The 19811-nt window shown below is 35.4% G+C and overlaps 2 protein-coding genes across 3 annotated transcripts; both read right to left on the reverse strand.

Annotated features, from left to right (window-relative positions):
* Positions 1-2148: 2148 nt before the first annotated feature.
* Positions 2149-6334, reverse strand: LOC109215315 (endonuclease 1). Its single transcript, XM_019379352.1, has 9 exons — positions 6202-6334; positions 5883-6063; positions 5659-5766; positions 5428-5483; positions 5226-5309; positions 4882-4977; positions 4734-4798; positions 2611-2684; positions 2149-2506 (listed from the first exon to the last, which is right to left on the reverse strand). The coding sequence occupies exons 1-9, from the start codon at positions 6316-6318 to the stop codon at positions 2382-2384; spliced, it is 906 nt and encodes a 301-aa protein (XP_019234897.1). The 5' UTR covers positions 6319-6334; the 3' UTR covers positions 2149-2381.
* Positions 6335-6353: 19 nt separating this feature from the next.
* On the reverse strand, positions 6354-15694 carry LOC109215316 (endonuclease 4-like). Of its 2 annotated transcripts, none has more exons than XM_019379355.1 (10): positions 15501-15694; positions 15265-15401; positions 13989-14141; positions 13592-13625; positions 13368-13423; positions 12788-12871; positions 8923-9015; positions 8100-8161; positions 7529-7602; positions 6354-6840 (listed from the first exon to the last, which is right to left on the reverse strand). In XM_019379355.1, the coding sequence occupies exons 2-10, from the start codon at positions 15376-15378 to the stop codon at positions 6725-6727; spliced, it is 786 nt and encodes a 261-aa protein (XP_019234900.1). In that variant the 5' UTR covers positions 15379-15401; positions 15501-15694; the 3' UTR covers positions 6354-6724. The 2 variants fall into 2 exon arrangements, with proteins under 2 accessions (XP_019234900.1, XP_019234899.1); XM_019379354.1 differs by having other exon boundaries at positions 13518-13625; positions 13989-14172; positions 15501-15692.
* Between the last annotated feature and the right edge of the window lie 4117 nt (positions 15695-19811).

Below are 19811 nucleotides of genomic sequence, written 5' to 3' on the forward strand. Positions count from 1 at the left end.
TAATCTTCCAATATGAGTTTATGAGCTTTTCTTCTTCGTTTTCTTCAATACCCACTATGAGTAGCTAGATTTTTTACAGGGTTCTGACCCAACCCAAGTGTGAAACCTTATGGATGATGGTTTGTCTCAACGTGCATAGCACACTGGTCAAATTTCTCAGACAAAAATACGATTATCGTCAACTATGTTGCGGCTAGAACTGAACTCGCCAAGATGAACCTGTCTTGAACTTCGCTCTGATACCACTTGTTAGGACCGCAAAAATCACTTGTCATGCAGAAGCTAGCAAGCAAACCTTGAGCGACGATAACTCAGATAACAAAAGAGAAATCTACCAAAAGAGACACAAACATTTAACGTGGTTCGGTCAACTGACCTACATCCACGGCGGAGATGAGCAATACACTATATAAAAGAGAGTACAAAATATCAAGAGAACAACCTCACGAAGAGGCAAACACAAGTGACACACTAATACGTGTCCTGTAAAGTTCTCCCCCTAAACACGACTCTCAAGCCCCATGTGGCTACATTGTGGATGCTACTGAATGAGAAGGAAGGATCTTCAATTTATAGAACTCCAAATCTTTTCCTACAAGAAAAGGGAATAGCCAAATATGGAAGAATTATATTTTCCCTCTAGGAAAAGAAAAACCAAATTTTGGTAAATATGTTGTCCTTTCCTTCATGAGATAGGAAAACCAATTATGGTAAGAAAATCTGGACAAACATCTAACATGATACTTGCAAAGTCTCCATACCTTTGGTGCAACGAATTCATTAAAGTTGGGGTGTTGAAAATACTTTTGGAATTTAGACAAAGCTACCTAATTTAGATTCTTCAATTTACTATATTTTGTTTATTGACAGCTGTATTATTTTAATATTTTTTTTCTCTTATTTCCTTTTTCCGATTTAAGTAGGTAATATGCCAACTATTTTAAAAATAGTGGATCAAGAAGAAGAATAATGACTTAACTAAAATGATTTGAGAGATTCTGGGTCACCTAACGACCTGAGAGGTAATTTTTAAAACGTTGCTAATGGTAGGGATAAGTTTGGCTGGATAATATAACGATAAGGATAAATTTGGTCGAGTAGTATAAAAAAGGTTAAATATAAACAATATTCAAAAGTAGAGGGATAGATTTGGACCTTCTCCCTACAAAATATTACTGCCTTTTATCTTTCCGTAGGATGATTTTCTAGTCTATTATGTCAAAAAAAAAAAAAAAAAAAAAAAGGAAAAAGGAACACTTGTGGGGTGGGCTTGAATTGAGGCTTCCCCTAGCTACCTCGATCATCGGCCTAATTTTGTTATGAGAAAATTTTCCATTTTTCCTTTAGATTTTTCAATGGTATCCAATTTGGAGAACTGTCGCTTCTTAACTCTTTATGAGGAGGCTACCCTAATAATTGCTTCAATTAAAGTCACACTTCCTTTTGACCTTAGTTCTGTAGCCCCTTGCATTGCTCCTTTCATTTTATCTAAGGCATCCACCAGCATTAAAATCTTTGGACAAGTTTTTAGGTTTATTCTGTTAACTGTCATTCCCCTGTATGAAACAAGTTATACAATTCGTTCCCAATAGTTTAAGCATTTAATAGTTTTCCCCTCGCCATCTCTAACAGCCAAATTTAGGAAAAATAACATAAGGTCAAAAAATAATCCTACTTGCGTAAATCAATGGGGAAATGTGTAATGGCTACGCCTACTATATATAACTAGCTAGACCATAATATATATTTGCCCAGTTTACTATAGTTAGATGTTTTTCAGCTAATTTATTATTTTTAGTTGGAATTTGCCAAAGATAAGTTGTTTCGGATAATTTCTTATTTCTGTTATATATTAATTGTCATTCAAAAGTCAAATCCTAATAGAAAAATCAAACAAAGCGTTTAATTTGAAAACCAAAGGAGTATAACTACTCAAGTATGTTTTGGAATTGGGGAAAATGGTTTGATTATGTTCCAAAATGACTTTTTTTTTTCTTTTTTTTTTTTTATATAGGGTTACTAAATTTGTAACACATAAACTTATTCTTAAGGTACAGTACTTTAGTGTTTAAGATGTCGCAATAGTGTCACAAGTTAGAATTGTAATTAGCTCCAATATATATCTGTGCGTGCGAGAACTCAGAACCATAGGAAAGATAAATATTTTACTGTTTGTATTGAAACATAAGACAATGTAGTTTCACTTTTAGTAACATCCACATTTGTAATTACAGGATACAAGATATGTCATCTCGAGTTATACGGGGAGCATACTATACGACACTTGTCGGGTAATTTTTTTTTGTCAAATATTAAAAAGAAATTAACTACTATGTTTGTCATTTTTTATTAAATTTATTTTCTATTCGAAGAAATTACAATTAAGTTGGTGCTACTGAATCTTCTTGAGAATCTCCGAAAACCTTGTTTAGAAGCATGGCTAATCGCACTCCACCTTGTGCTATTCGTTTCATCACTATTGGAAGTCTTGAATTGAAGTAATCATCTGTAAAAGAAAGAAAAAAAAGGGGACAAAAAACGTCACATAAAATTGCCTTTTTATTGTGCTAATATATATGGAGTATAATTCATTTTCCTTTTTTTTTATACCTGATAAAGTTTCACCAGCTTCAACACCTTTGTATCCCCATTTGCAAGCTATACTAATGCTTTCCGTAGCAAACCTGGAAAATCACATCAAATATTATTTTTCATTTTTCTTTGTTCTTTTTATTAGTTTTTCTGGATGCATGTTTTTTTTTATTTATAGAAAAAGTCCTTTCTCAAAAAAAATTTATTTTTACTTGGTCAAAGTCTTGAAATATTTATGACATTTACGCCATGATCAATAAGTGGACAACACCAACATTAAAATTGGACACTAACATTTGACACTATGACTATTCCATCTCTAGATTTCCACCTTAACTTTCCTAGTCTGAAGGAGCTTTTTGTCCTGAACCATTCAAAAGTAAGTTTCATATAAAGCAGTAAGACAAGTGAAAAAGTATAATTATTATTTGAAGTGGTAAGTTTTACCGCTAAGAGGTGCGATGGGATGATTGGGATTTTCTCACCAAGTTTGAATGCTGAGATGGAAAGAATATTTATCCCTCTTAATAAGCTTAGTGGGCACAAATTTGGATTAATCAATAGTTTACGGGCTTCTATTACCTAATGTTTATAAAAGAGTGGTAAGTTTTGAAAATTAATATTTGCTTATAACTAAGTTTCCCAAACTTGAATGCGAAATTTATGTTCTTATTTTTAAAAATAGCCAGACTTACAACTGGTCGTTCAAAAATAGTCCAATTTCAAAAGTTATCGAAATTTAGCCACTTTTTATGTAAAGATAAATCTGAACGAAAACACTGTTCAAAACCCGGAAAATACTCCAGTATATTATGCTGGAGTTCCAGCATAAGTATACTTGAACTCCAGCATATTATACTGGAGTTCCAGGATAGTATGCTGGAACTCCAGCATAATATGATGGAGTTCCAGCATAAATACACTAGAACTCCAGCATAATATACTGGAGTTCCAGCAAGTATAATGGTCCAGTATAATATACTGGAGTTTGTAGCACCAGTTCTCCAGTATCCAGTATATTATACTGGAGTTCATACACAAGTGCACCGAACTCCAGTATATTATGCTGGGCCGGTCTCTATTGCAGCAAAACGGTGGCTATTTTTCATTGACTTGGTAAACACTGGCTATTTTTGATTGACCAGTCCGAAAACTGGCTATACCGTGAAATTTTGGCTAATTAACCTTAGCATGACCGATAGCAAACCTGTTGGGCCAACCTGCCAAGTCCGAGCCCAACGAAACATACAATAATTGGGCTTCATAAGAAGTGGACTAGCTCAGGAAGCCCATCCATGTGTTCTCAACCCATTCAAGTTGACCTGGCCCAACCTACCATTAATTGGGCTTCATAAGAAGTGGACTAGCTCAGGAAGCCTATCCATGTGTTCTCAACCCATTCAAGTTGACATGGCCCAACTTACTCTCTTCTTATTATCTCAATCCACCAGTGAAGTGTATAAGGTTTGTTTTTTTTTAAATTATAATTATATATTTTCAGGTTATTGAAGGTTATTAAAGGTACTATCCGTAATCAATGGAATCACAACTTGAAAAAATAAAGCGAATAACCTTCTACAGTAGATTAAATCGCATTAATAGAGTCAATATTCATTTACACTGACAAATTCAGTGTTTTTTTATACTCCTCCCATCCCAAATAGCAGTCATTTTAAAAAATACTTTTTTTTTATGAATTCTATTTTTAAATCTCTAAAGATTCATATATGCTGTCTATATCTTCGGCATACAGATTCAATCAGGGGTCAAGGGCGCGACCTAAAATGAAGCAACTATGTTGAGACCCTGACCCAGACAAAATTGGGCACACCTTAACAAGATTTTGGTGACTCATTTTCATTTACACAAAATGACATGGAATAATTGCAGAAGAAAGTAAGTTTCTTCTTTGGTTTATCATCTAATTTCTGAAGCATATTGGCTCGATTAATTTGGATTTGCGATGGATAAACCTACTAAAGGGGGTAAATCAATCCCTTGCCAAAGGTTTTCCATTCTTAGTTTAGGGCACGAACTTAAGACCTTTAGTTAAGGGTGGAGAAATTTTAAACAACTCACCATTAGTAGAAAATAAGTTATTTGAGCGATAAACTGAAAAACAAAAAGGAGGAAGAACTCACTTGTTGACACAGGAAAAGAGATTGCCACATTCCCTCCAGGAAGCAAGATCATCGGACCAGATTCCCTGAGTATGTTTGTTCACCCCATCAATCTTACAAATAAAATTATTATTCTATATGAAAATTTTAATCTAGACAAAGTTCTTACGTCAGTGAAGTTTCCTTCAATGTCTTTTTCAAGAAGGTCTACATCCTTTGCGTAGTAGTCTTTTGCAGCTGTCAGAATGATCTCTCTATCCCACACCTATATATACCATCAATTTTTTTTTTTATACAAAGAATACAAAACATTAATATTTTTTTTTTGATAATTACAGTATATATAGAGTTGCTTCTTATCTTATTGTCATAGCCGGATTTAAGCTTAACATAATGACTTTAGATCATACTAATCTGTACATGTACAAATTTTGTATATAATAAATCGTATCCATAGTTTTGAACTCACTAATTTTAAATCATGGATCAGGCTCTACTAATATACATACTTACATGGTGCAAGTTTGATTTGTGCCTAAACCAGCGCAAATCAATAGTATTTCCTCCTGCGTCACTTGTAAAGCCAACATGCAATGGCTGAAATCACAAAAACCACAAGGGAACAAGTTATTTTGTAATAAAAAAATCGTAAGCTGCTATCAATTATGTAACGTTCAAATTGAAGTTTCCAACGCCAAAAAGAGTTAGTGCATACTTGATGAATATCTCCCATGAAATGTGACAAGAATAACAAGGCCTCTGTCATATTATCTGTAATTATCAAACCCCAAAAGTCGAATTAAAACAAATCATAACTGAATCGAGAAAATGTGACCAAGCTCTTGAACATCAATCTCCATGGGGTAAAATTAGTTACTTTTAGGTTCTCTCGAGTTTCAGTTTTGTTTACCGACAGTATAAAAAAGTTTACTATTTTGATTCTTACATCGACGATCAGAAGTTCCCTCTCGGTAATGAGAGAGCTGAGTGGTAAAATTCTGAATTGCACCAGCAACACACATATCCTTCACTCCATGTTGATCGTGACAGTCCCCTTTTCACCATACAAAATAATACTATGAGTTCATGGCCCAAGTAATAATATTACAGGTTCAAAATGTGAAAAAAGAGAAAAAGACATCACATTTTTGATGTAAGCATTCGACTTACTATCATAGTCAAAGTTGCAAGCTTTATCAGGGGTATCAATGAAGTGTAGAGGACTTGACCACCTATATTTATACCAATGCCGGACTTGGTCCGGCCATACGCAGAGTGCCGATAAGTCGCCGTCAACATATTCCGGCAACAACATCTTAACTGCATGAGCTGCCTCATCATTCAACAGGTCCTATTATCACATGAAATAACTCTTCTTATTTGAAGAAAATATTTACGTTAACAGAATTAAATTGACATTTAAGAATTAGGAGAATTAAAATTTTTGTCTTGCTTAATGAATATCAAGAAATCTTATATACATGTATACCTGGGCGATCTGACAAGTCATCATATGACCCTCTTTGCTCCATGCTTTAACACCAGGTTGGGTGATAAAAGCAAGACAGAAAAAGAAAATACTGCTTAATGAAGTTAACCTCAACATCCTTAAAGAAGTAAAAATGGAGTTATTACTTAGACTGGTAGCAAGAAACAGAAATGTCCCACTAAGATGAGCTTGTTCTATATATACAAAATGTTCAATATAGTTGTTATTGTGTACAAGCTAAATGTTCCTCCTATCTTAAGTAAATAGAAGTAGATTATTCATAAAAGCAACATAGAGCATATTCTAATGTTGCCTGCAGCATCTATCACATGTGGTGACTAGTTGTACATTTAAAGGTACATTTTATTACACTTTTTTAAGTAATGGTTGACTTATAAGGCATTTTAGGTAGGCTTCATTTCTTGACGTGAGGGAAACTCCAAGTTATGAAGGAAGTTGCATTGCGTGGTCCCCTACTTTTGACTTTCTTCTGCAGTTTATCTTCATTACTTCCCTGTAATCTTCATTGTGCAGCAAGTGGTTGCTTACTGAAAATTCGGTTTAGAACTTCGGCCAAGCGGATCCCACTTTGCGCTAACCTCTTCTCCACTACAGGAAGCCGAGAAAGGAAGTAATCGTCTAGGCAACAAACAGATAATTGAAGATTAGTGAACTAAGAGACATGGCATTATACTGAATATAGTCATGTGTAATTTTTAGTGATGCCTATGGAGGCTTGGCCGATGTCAGCTAATTACTGTTACAGAAAGACTGTAACTGTACATGGCTAGGCTTTCCATCGTTCCATGCACATATCGATCAACACATGTATAGGTAGTTTTTGTAGAGACAAGTTAAGAAAATGGACCTATCTAAAGGCAAAGCAAGATCATGTAATAATAGTGAAGAGATAAGGACGACAACTACTAAAAATATACACATCAGTCTAATTATTATCAATCAGGGCAAAAAGGACTTCCCAACATCACGTAACAGCACGTTCAAGAATTGGTTGATAATTGTCAATTTAAATTTCATTACAGCGTCAAGAGCTCAATTATTACATACCATAGCATGACTGAATATTTTCTTCTAAGTTGGGTTTTCCCATAGTCAGAGCCACAAAGAAAGGCTTTCTCTGATGACAGTCAGATTAAGAAGCAAAACTTGTTTATAAAGAAACTTCGTCTTTAACCTTTTACTGATCTACTCGGACGATTAAGATTTAAAGGGTTTTCCAATATAATTTTGGATCTTTATGAATGTCAAGCATGTCATTCAAATAAACGTTAGAAAGTGAAAGAAGACCACAGAGATCAGTTTTTACCTCCCAAAGTGCTTCCCGGAGTTGCATTTCTGTAGGCAAATTTGCAGGCCAAACGGACACTTTCAGAAGCATACCTGTAAAAGCATGTTCTTCAAAGTAGTGCGCTGTTTTTATATATATGTATGTATGTACGTACGTTGGAAGGATCACACCCCTATAATGCGAGACTCGATAATCCTTGAAGACAAGAACTCATAAATAAATACTTACAAAAAATTGTATCTCTACATTAGCATACTGGTGCAAGATGACAAATGTAATTGATGTGGATATATTGATAGAATTCTTCAATGCCTTACATGAGTAAGGTCTTGAGGTTTTGCTTTTTGTAATGCACACACCACTACACCTACTTGGTGCCACTTTTTTAATAATATTTACCTTACCTTAACTAACAGCTTTTACATCGCATATGAGATTCTCCACACAAGAAATAAAAATCATCTAGCTCTGCTCTGACCATATATTGAGAAGTCAAAGATCAAAACACCGTAATCCACAAAGAAAAGAGGGCGGGAGAACGGGATGCAGGTTCTAAGGGACCAAAAGGAAAAGAAAAAGAATAACTTACGGGTCAGGACAGACCATCTTCTTGCAATTTTCCCAAGATGGAACATCATCGGACCATTCATCCTATTTCCAGTTACAAATACATAAATTACAAATGATGACGGAATTAAGAGAATAGAAGACAGGATCAACAATTAAACCGTCTCTTTTCTTTTGACAAGCATCAAGAACACAATGTCTTCTCCAGGTCCTGAGAAGCTAGTGAAAAGAGACATACTCAAACTGCTAAATTTTGAGCTTAACAAGTTCGAGAGTTGGTGCTTTCTGCACATTCAAAAATCAAAACAAAACAAAAATTGCATGAACTTGAAGAGGCATGGTAGAGATCTCAATTACATGCTGTTGAGGAACTTCCAGTCACCGAAGCAACTCCCCTTCGAGATAGTGGTTGAACATCCATTTTGTAACATTCATCTAATTTCTTGAAAAGAAAACATCATTTGGCGGGAAAGAATTGTTTTAATTTAATTTTCTCTGCTAAACTATCTCCATTTACATATATATTGCAGAAAGATTTTCTAGATAAGCTAGGGAAAACAATATGTTACATATTGCTGGATCAGAAAGTGGAATCCATGTGAAGTAGATTTTGACTACGATTTCAGAGACTCGGTTTATGCTGAAAGGATCGTAATATTTTCTTTAAGAGAATAAAACAGAGTGTGAGACTCTTTTCAGTGAGCACTGTGGCACTGGGATGATGAAATCCTCCCACAATTCATGCACAATATAACAATTTCCAACTTCACCTTTAGAAATGTAAAGGTCATATCTCTAACGAATAGATACTTAATACTTTGTATGAAGACTCAACTAAAACTTACAGTGATGTTTCTCAGAAGAGCTTGTATCATTAACGTGAGGTCAGATTTGTAGTATGTCTTCAATGCGGATTCAATAATCATGGTATCCCATACCTGAATGAAGTAAATTCAAGAAGTTACAGTGACTGTTTCTAAACAGATATCTAATTTGTGCATGGTTCACATAAATAGTTTAAATTTCAAGATACACCTCTTCTCTTATGCTCATACAGATTAAGATGCATATACTACTTCTCTAGTATCATTTGACAGTTAAAATCTAAGAAGAGGCAAACACGCTCAGAACTTGCCTTTTGTTTTCAGAGTAGAGAAAGTGAATACGTAATTCGAGAGGTAGAAAGAAGGTACCATCTAAATATATTTCAAACGAAAGGGACTATAAATGATAAATATTTTGTATATTTAATAGTAACACGAAATGAATAAATCTGCTCGAAGATGTTACACCTCAACAATTTTATTCAGTGACCCAAAAAAATGTGTTGCGGAATATCGTGGGTTAACTAGCACACAATCACACACAAAGCAAATAGAGAAGAAAAATCAACACAAGGATTTAACGAGGTTCGGCTTAGCCTAATCCTCGGGGCAAAAGCAGAGAGAGTTTTTCACTATGAATGAGAAGAAAAGCACAATACAATCTGTAGAATCCCCAACTACAACCCCTATATATAGATCCCAAAAGGCCCCAAACATATAGGACAATGGGTTTTCCTAAACCTATAGGGACTATGAGTTTCCTAAAAATACAAGGAAATAATTCAAGCCACAAATAACAAATCTTCCCCTTGGCTTGAATTCTCTTCATCAACAGGAACAACGTCTCTCTACCTTGCCCTCAGCCCTCGCAAGGGCTCTATCCATTGCCGCACACATCAACCAAGTCTAGGCAACGCCTAAACTTGTTAAGAGACTCAATCTCTTTAGCCATAGCACTAATCCGTCGATTTGGTTCTGTACTCTGAATAGCTTTTGAGTAGCTATAACACTCAAATGCATCAACGGTCTCTGCAACTGCCAAAGCAAATCCCATTGGATTCGTATATCCAAGAAGATTCCCATCCACTACGTTTGCAAACCTTTGCTTTCGGTTGATCACTCTCTTCTCTCTGCCTGTTGCAATGCTATATGGTTGTTGTTGCGCAGATGCATCAACATTATCATTTTGATCAATATTTTGTACCCCCTCCACTTCCTCTACTTTAGAACTACTGGGCTGAGCTAGTGGAGATTCAATTTCTAGCTCTATGCGGTCACTGACACCACGATTTGTTTCTGCTATTGCCTTCTCCCTCTGACTGTCTAGTGAGGCAGATTCATTGAATGTTACATCCCTACTAATAATTAGCCCTGGAGTCTTTTGATCTGTGCACCATAACCTATAACCTTTTACTCCAGTTGCATACCCTAGAAATATGCACTTCTTTGCCCTCGGCTCAAGTTTTCCATCCCTCACATGAGCATAAGCAGGACAACCAAATATCCTTAAATTTGAATAATCAGAAGGCGAACCCGACCATACCTCAAAAGGCGTTTTGAACTCAATAGCTGTGGATGGAGATCTGTTGACCAAATAACAAGTTGTATTGATTGCTTCAGCCCAAAAATCTTTGCTAACACATGAGTGTGAAAGCATGCTTCGTGCCCTATCACAAAGCGTTCTATTCATACGTTCTGCAACACCATTTTGTTGTGGTGTTCCGACACAAGTGCGGTGTCTCACTATGCCCTCCCTGCTGCAGAAATTATCGAACTCAAAATTGCAAAATTCCAACCCATAGTCAGTTCGAAGGCACTTAACTTTTCTTTCCGTCTGCCTCTCAACCATCGTCTTCCATTTAACAAATGTCGAAAATGCCTCATCTTTTGTTTTCAGAAAATACACCACACCATCCTTGAGTAATCATCAATCAAAGTCATAAAATACCTGGCACCATTCTTGGAGAGAACTATGTTTGGACCCCACAAGTCAGAGTGTATATAATCTAACTTGTCTGTGATCTTGTGCTCGGCCTTCTTGATGAACTTTACCCTTGTCTGTTTACCAAACACACAATGCTCACAAAAATTCAAAACTTGATTTTTGTACCTATTTAGCAAATTCTGCTTACTCAACAAAGACAATCCATTATCACTCATATGGCCAAGTCGCAAGTGCCACAACTGAGACTGATTCAGATCACTTTTCCCAGAAGCTACAGCAGCTTCCCCTTCAACTACACTAGTCTAAAGATGATAAAATTTAGAATGTAGTTTATCCTTCATGAGTACCATGGAGCCTTTATACACTTTAAGTATTCCATTCTCGGAGTGAAATTTATACCCTTGATCATCCAAAGTCGAAAGAGAAATCAAATTTCTCTTTATTTGAGGAACATGCCAACACTCAATGTTTCAGATAATTCCGTCCAACATTCTCAATTTGATGTTACCAACCCCCTCTACTGGTAATGGATTATCATCTCCCATATAGATAGTCCCACTCAATTCATTGTAAGTTGCAAACCAATTCTTGTGTGGACACATGTGGAAAGTAGCACCAGAATCAAGAACCCAAGAATTCCGCCCATGACTAGAACTCACAGCACAGACTTCCCCTGCATGGTCACTATCATCAGAATTATTGCCAGTGTCAACAATATTTGCCGAATTATCTATTTTTTGCTTTCCTCTTTTCTCCTTCAGCTTAGGACGATCTCTCTTGTAGTGACCTTGCTCCCCGCACTCATAACAGTGTTGTTTCCTTGCTCCAGACTTTGATTTGGCGGTTAACTTTTTCCTGTTAAAGTCTTTTTGTAGTGTTCTTCCTCTAATCACAAGACTCTCGCCCTCAATTCTGCTGTCTGGAAAGCTCTTTTTCAACTCTTTAGATTTCAGTGCATTACTAACATCTTCTAGTGAAATGTTGTCTTTCCCATATAGCAACGTATCGGCAAAAGTATCATAAGACGGTGGTAAAGAACATAACACAATCAAGGCCCGATCCTCACTCTCAATTTTGATATCCACAATCTTTAGGTCCATTATAATTGAATTAAACTCATCAATGTAAGTTTTAACAGATGTACCTTCATTCATACGGAGATTGTATAACCTCTTTTTCAGGTAGAGGCCGTTTGTTAGCGATTTCTTAGAATATAGATTTTCCAGCTTCTTCCATGCCGTTGCTGCAGAAGTTTCTTCAGCAATTTCCCGAAGAACGCTATCTGTAAAGCTCATGAAGATCGCACTCAAAGCCCTCTCCTTCAGGTCTGCGTTCTCTGTCTCCTTCATCTCTTCAGGAAAATCCTCATCAATTGCCTTCCATAACCCTTGTAACACCAGGGACGATTTCATCCTAATCTTCCATAGACTGAAACTAGAACCCCTGTCAAATTTCTCTACTTCGTACTTTGTTGAAGATGATGAAGACATCTTAACCCTAGATTATATGTAGAAACCCGAACCTTGCTCTGATACCAATTGTTGCGGAATATCGTGGGTTAACTAGCACACAATCACACACAAAGCAAATAGAGAAAAAAAAATCAATACAAGGATTTAACGAGGTTCGGCTAAGCCTAATCCTCGGGCAAAAGCAGAGAGAGTTTTCTCTATGAATGAGAAGAAAAGCACAATACAATCTATAGAATCCCCAACTACAACCCCTATATATAGATCCCAAAAGGTCCCAAACATATTAAGAGAAAGGTTTCCCAATTTGACATTGACCATAGGTTTTCCTTTCCCAAATCTATTAGGACAATGGGTTTTCCTAAAACTATAGGGACTATGGGTTTCCTAAAAATACTAGGAAATAATTCAAACCACAAATAACAAAATGAGATCAGAACGAATTGATACTCGAAAGAAACTCACGACCTACATGATGCAAATTAGTCTTCCTCCTGTACCAACGGACTACTATAGTGTTTCCACCAACATCTCCAGTGAAACCAACATGTAGAGGCTGCACACAGAAAAGAAAATAAGGCAAAACTAAGTTTAGCTTTCAGGACCTTTTTTTCCCTGATCACCACTCAAATTTGGATGTAAGTTAAAAAAAAAAAAAATCAAATATATGCTGTACAAGCTTAGGATTTGGTGAAATTTGCCTCACGGTCATAATTTTTTAAATCAGTAATCCTGTCTCATGATCATAATCAAGACATCCGCACGATAGGAGGTAAACAAACAACTGGTTTATGAAAAGAAAATTAATGATGGCATTGCCAATGGTTCAATTCCGTGTACCGTGGATAACTTCTTCATCAGTTATGTGGTGTATTTGTACACAAGAGGTATAGCAGTATGTACATTGTTATTTAAGACTAAAAGAAACTTTTGTTTAGCAAGTTTTTAAAACAAAAAGAAACTTATCAATAGTTCCAAACGTTTATATGAAGACTCATACATTTATGTTTATTTAGTTACATACACCAAGGTTCCAGGACAAGTGAGCTGACCTGATGTACATCACCAACAAAATGAGACAAGAACATAAGCGCTTCAGTCAAGTTGTCTGTCACTAAAACTAATTAGTTCCAGTCCAATAAATGCATCAATAACCCGGGGGGGGGGGGGGGGGGGTGGGGGGGGGGGGTATCCTTCCTCACATTTTTCTGAATTCAAATCATAGTATCCCTGTGAAAGTTGCATTGAGTAGTTGTATATTGCTCCTGTAACGCACCTGTCCTTGTGTCCATGCCCGTCATGGCAGTCTCCTATCATAAAGTAGGTAAAAGATCAGTTTCCATGGGAAACTTGCTAGACCAAAGGTTATTAACAGATCAAAGCTAAGATGCAAAACTGCAGCATTAGAAGATTTATCTTAATATGTCATATCAGGGTTCATTGTTATAACAGAAAAAATGTCAACTATGAAATGCTGGATCAGGTTGAGCTACTTTGACTTCAGTGCACCAAGTAACAATAGGAAATGCAGACACGACTTATAGAACTTTTACTGTACTTCTTTTTTCATTTGATTTCTAGGGAGTAAGTCATGATACCAAGATGAATAGCTAAACATGAACCAAAAATCAACAAATATTTATATAGAAGCAATTATACGTAGTTTCACTTACGGCAATATTTGTAATTGCACAAGAAATCAGGTGTATCAACATAATGTAATGGAGAACTCCAGCGGTAGTACGGGTAGTGGTGCTTAACCTCATCAGCCCAGGAGCAGACAGCTGCAAGATCACCTTCAGCTTGATCTGGGAGTAACTCTTTGACTGCAGCCAAAGCATCTTCTGTTAGATATTCCTGAAAGGCCCAAGAGATTCACATTAACTTCCAATTAAAGAGCTCGCTCGACCAAAAATGTTTTAAAAAAAATTTGTCGATCCTTTTCCATGTTACTTCCTTGACATTCTAAACACTAAACTAAAAGAAAAGTACTTAAGACTTTATCCAATTTGAAGTGCAGTGTCAAATTTGAGATAAAATCAATCAATGTAATATATGCTTCAACCAAACAAGTTTATCGGAATGTCTAACCAGAATCTTTATCCAGTACCTGATTAGTTGAAGCACACAAAGACTATCTATTTTAGAACATCAACAAAACTGAATTAAAAAGGGGGTAAATATGAAAAGGCAAAAACCAAATGGAGGCCCTGAATTCTCTGATATCGACACTACTTCCTAGAAATATCACATTTGACACATGAAATATTATGTTGAAAAGAGACCTAGATTAGAAAAGATCCTTCTTGGTTGAAAATTTGATTGTATAGTGGGACATTACATTCTCTGTCACTAGATAATTGCCAGATCAAGCAACCTCCAAATCAGATGATTTTAGCAAAACTATGTAGTGGATAGTACCATGAGCTTCCGGAATAGTATGTCAAAGTTTCCATCAATGACAGTGTAGTCCCAATTTCCTTTTTTATTTTCTTTAGCACCCTAGTTCAGTTTGTTATGATTGTAATTTCAATAATGTCCTGCTGTTCCAGATTACTACTACACTGTTCATATCCAATTGTTGTCAAAATTATAAAGCATTGATGAACTAATGAGAACGATCTTTTCCTCTCTATTTTGCTATTTTCTTCTCTTGCATTTCCTTACAAACTATCATCTGCAACAACGGATGGACACCCATAAAACCTCTCAAAAGACTCAAAGTATTCAGGCAAATGCCAAATACAAAATCAAATAAGTAGTCAATACAAGATCCTACAAGTAAATAAAGATTCAACCTTTATGAATAAATCCATAAACAGTTAACAAATATTAAACACCCTTTTATCCAAACATTCAATCTCTTCAAGAATTGACTCAAAGTACATGACAGAAGAGGAAAAAAAATGGTCATCAAAATAGTAATAAAAGAAAAAGAACTTCAGTTACCTCAGCAATTTTGCAGATAACATAGTGTCCTTCTTTTCCCCAACCAAGAATCTTTGGAACCATCATTAGTATAACAGTTACTCTTACAAACCATATTAGCTCAAAACCGCCCATCTCCTCCAATTAAATTACACAAGCTGTGAAAAAATTAAGAAAAGAAAATGATTCTGCGTAGTTTAAAGGTACATATACAATAAAAAAAGAACTAAATAAATAAAAGGAAAAATCAAAGGTACCAGTTGCATAGGAGTGTTTTTGGAGCTTCAAGATCAAGAATGACACGATGTTAAGGTGGAATAAACCCTAGGAATGGTATTGAACTGAGTGGTTGAACTAAGTGATGTACTATATTCAGAATCAAATTAGTTGAGTAATTGAGTTAAGAAACGCGGTAGTTTCAAACTTCTATTTAAATAATAGAAAGTTAATTTGATTGGGTAATCAATTTCAGAAAACAAGTTTATGATAAGATTGTCCAATTGTCTAAAGCATATTCAATAATTGAGTTTTTGCAATACTCTCTACGTGTCATTCTGGCCCCACACAGAGGCGGGCCGACGAGTTTTGTGGCCTAAAGCCAAACTTTGTGAGGGGCCTTGACTTTATTTTTTTAAATTAATTATTTATTTGAAGTCTATATTTCTAGCGTTCTTTAGATACAAAATTATTAATAATTTTCTTATAATCAATAATTCCTAATAAGTCTTTCTTAATTGACAATATAACTAATCAATTTAATTGTTGATCATATGTGAGATTTATAATTTTAATTTTGAAAATTTCTTTATTATGAAACGACGGAAACAAGAGCTATTAATATTATTCCATAAGTAATATAGGCATTGGAAAAAGAATCAATTTTTTTGACCGAGTGTATCAATTAGACTGTTATCTTCTAATTGTACTATTTTCTTAATATTTCTAATTCCGAAAATAAATTCAAACCATCAATATTGAATTGATTATTATGCTTTAAGGAACAATCAAGACTAAGGAAATATTTTTTAATATTTTCATCATCTAGTGATCTTAATTTTTATCGCTAAATAGAAAATCAAAAATATTTTCATATGCTTCGAATTGTTCAAATCTATTTTGAAGTGAAAAAAAAACTTGTCTAAATGTATAAAGTAATCAACTCCAAAGGATTCTTCGAAAGATTTTGAGATTTTATTATGATCATTCTCATCAATTGTTACTTCCTATATATCATACGTTTCATACAAAATTCGGGTTCGATATTCATTTCAAGTGCAATTTTCTTGGCAGAAATCATAGCAGTTGCAAATCTTTCTTCTCTATACCTGTTAAAGAAAGAAATTAATTTTTTTTCACTTCACAGATCCTTTTTTTAAACTTACGCATAACCTATTAGGTGTAACAAAAAATGGGGCCCTTATAAATGTGGGGCTAAAGCAGTTGCTTTACTTGCTTTATGGAAGGGACGCCCCTTGGCCCCACACTTGATAATTTTTTTTTTCCTTTCTTGAGAAATCTCGTCACTGGTGCTAAGTACTAGGAGTATATTAAATGGAAGAAAAAGAAGTTTTAATTTTTCTAAGGCGTGAAAAGGAAGTTTTACCGATGATTAAATTCAAAGCTTTATTACTTGTCAAAAGGAACATAAAAGAAAATATGATTAAGTACACTAAATCTAGGATTGAAAAAGAAAAATATGGTGTGATGCATGACTCATGATTCTATAATTGTTTTTTCGCGATAACTTCTTTTCTTTGCCGAAGACAATTTATTATGCCCTTTTTAGTTTTTGTTTTATCAAAATCCCTTAAATCTTTTGAGTAGTATTCAACATTCATTCGTTAAGCTGAATTTACTTTAGTTTGTGAAAATTTGTACTATCGAGTTAAACTGAATTAAAACAAGTAACTCACCATATCAAGCCTAATATAATAAGTTGTAAAATAAAGTAATAACGTGCTATAACTATATTACTAGCATAAAACACCAGAGCAAACTAAAAATTTGACATCAGATAAACAAGGCATTGATGGGAACAAACATAGCTGAATTCAAACTGTTACATTACTTATTAGTAGCATAAAACATAAGAATTGAACTTGTACTAATTGGATAGCCATATTTGGCTGGCTTCCTTTCTTTTATTATGTGATTAATAAGACAAAAAATTCATTTCTTGCACACAATTCCTTTTCCACCATCAATACCTCTACCAGTATAGTCCAAAGAACCATAGTCCATTAATGCCAAATCTCTCTCAGCAAACATTTTTCCAGGAGTGAAAACACAAGAGTTGCAGTCAGCTGATAGAAGTGAGCTAGTCTTGTACTTGTCATCAGAGGCTAATCCAGGATTTAAATCTTATGGGTTCAATTTTAAGGTTTTTAATATTTAACCCATTATATTTTTAAAGTTATGGGTTCATATCTACTATTTTTACAATTTTAATGAAATTTTTACATAGAAATTTTACTCCGCGTCAAAAGTTATGGGTTCAGTTGAACCCGTAGGTTGTACACTGCATCCGCCTCTGCTTGTCATCACCGCCAACAACCGCCATATCGACCCCTGGCTTGGCTGGATTCTTGAAACTTGGCTCGTAAGTCCTGCCAAGAATGCCTTCAACTTTTGGGGACAAACCAAAGAACCTGAATTGCACTTCTAAGTGAGCAAAGCTATCATTTTTAGGAATTTGATAACCATGTATAGCGTCGTCTTTTTCTGTCACAGGAACAACATTGGCTGAGATTTCCACTATTTCTTGAATTGTAACTCTTACACTATTTGTTACTGAGGTCCTTTCAAGTTCAAGATTTTCATCAGGGGAATTCCAGACCGATGAATGGCCTATTGGAACATTAAAACTCATCCCATCATATGTGAATTTTAAGTGATCAGCTTCTTGATCCCAATATTCTGCCTTTGTGGCTTCTAGAGTGAAGTTATGTGAGCCAAATATGAGGCCTAAAGCTTGGATCCATTTAAAATCTCGTGTTCTGCCAGTAGGACGAAGGCCAATGAAACGAGCATTTATTTGAAGATTGACATCTGAAATTAGGCTGAAATGCTCATCTTTTTTGCCATGGAAATAGAAAACAATCCCATCTCCACCTATGAAACGAGGATCGTAACAAGCTGCACCAGGTCCATCACAATTTGGTTTTCGTTCTGTAAATACAAATGAACATTCACTAGTTTATACAATGTAACAGATATTACTGTGGTAGTATTTTCAAAACGGAAAAGGCCTAAAAATGCCACTCAACTTTCAAAAATGGTTTATCCATGTCATCCGTTAAAAAAATGCTCATTCCATGCCACTACCGTTACACATATGGCTCACCTATGCCATTAATGAACTAACGGCACAAAATTCTTTTTTTTAAATTTTTTTAAACCCCAGAATTTCCACGTATAATGTCCTCATTCGTCCGAATTAACCCAACCCCGATTAACTTATTACCCCATTAATCAACCCACCCCCAACCAAACCCAACCCAAGCCATTCCAAATCCCCCCTTTCCAGTTCCAGAAATTAGACATGGGAATTTCTCCGAACACCATCTCCACTGCCACCGCTTGTCGCTGGAAACTTCCAGTCTGCAACCTTGTCTTCTTCTTATTCTTCTTCTTCAAGTATTTCTTCATCATTTTCTTGAATTGTTTCAATCATCTTTTTTTCATCGTCCAGAGGGAAATCTTCGTGTTCCTCTTCTGTTTCTTCTTCTTCATCACGAATGAGATGTAATTTCAGTCGTCTATCTTGGCCAGAAGCAAGGAGAGTTTCGGACCGATCAATTTTCACCTCTGTCAACTCTAACTATGGCTGTCCAACGGGACGGGACGGGACGGGACGGGACGAAATTAACGGGACGGGAAGGGACGGGACGACATTTAAGCGGGACGGTGGCGGGACGGGACAAACGGGACGAAACGGTCGTCCCATCCCGTCCCGCTAACAAACGGGATGAGGCGGGATGGGACGGGACGGAACTGGACGGGACGGGACGGGTTCGTGGGCCTTAAGTGTATTTTATTTTTATAAAAAAACGTCTAGTTTTTTGAAAATTACTATGTTTTTAAAGTTTGCAACGGCTAGATCTAATTGTTCATGATCTAATTGTTCTCTGACATGAACATCATAAAATGTGGGGGGTTGGGAAAATGAAGTTTCATCAACATGAGTCATTTCATCAATATGCTTTCTAACTCTAGAGGGTCTAGGAGAAGGGTTAGGATTAGGATTACTACTACTTTCACCTTTACTACTTTTTTTACTACTTTTTTTAAAAATACCAAATACATTTTTAGGTGCCATAATTTAAATACGAAACTAAATTAAAAAAGCTAACACAAATATTAAACACACAAATGAAATACGAAAATATAACACGTAAAGTAAACACAAAAATTAAGCACTAAAATGATACGCAAAAATTATATATTAAAATTAGGAGATGGAACGAGTGCACCGTGATTAAATATTGAAACTTGAAGAAATTGCCCGAAATATTGCTCCAAATACTTGACGAATTAATTTGAAGCTTGAAAGTTGCTCCAAAAAATTT

This window comes from Nicotiana attenuata, unplaced genomic scaffold, assembly GCF_001879085.1.
Source record: "Nicotiana attenuata strain UT unplaced genomic scaffold, NIATTr2, whole genome shotgun sequence".
NCBI classification, from domain to species: Eukaryota; Viridiplantae; Streptophyta; class Magnoliopsida; order Solanales; family Solanaceae; genus Nicotiana; species Nicotiana attenuata.

What these genes read in the sequence shown, in the direction of transcription:
- LOC109215315 (XM_019379352.1), bottom strand. Translation starts at nt 6,318, where the DNA reads ATGTTGAGGTTAACTTCATTAAGCAGTATTTTCTTTTTCTGTCTTGCT. An exon ending in ACAAATCAAACTTGCACCAT is followed by an intron (nt 4,978 to 5,225) that starts GTAAGTATGTAT and finishes TGGTATATATAG; the next exon opens with GTGTGGGATAGAGAGATCAT. An exon ending in CTCTTTTCCTGTGTCAACAA is followed by an intron (nt 2,685 to 4,733) that starts GTGAGTTCTTCC and finishes GTGATTTTCCAG; the next exon opens with GTTTGCTACGGAAAGCATTA.
- LOC109215316 (XM_019379354.1), bottom strand. Translation starts at nt 15,378, where the DNA reads ATGGGCGGTTTTGAGCTAATATGGTTTGTAAGAGTAACTGTTATACTA. An exon ending in GGAAGACTAATTTGCATCAT is followed by an intron (nt 9,016 to 12,787) that starts GTAGGTCGTGAG and finishes TACTTCATTCAG; the next exon opens with GTATGGGATACCATGATTAT. An exon ending in CTCTTCTGAGAAACATCACT is followed by an intron (nt 8,162 to 8,922) that starts GTAAGTTTTAGT and finishes AACTGGAAATAG; the next exon opens with GATGAATGGTCCGATGATGT.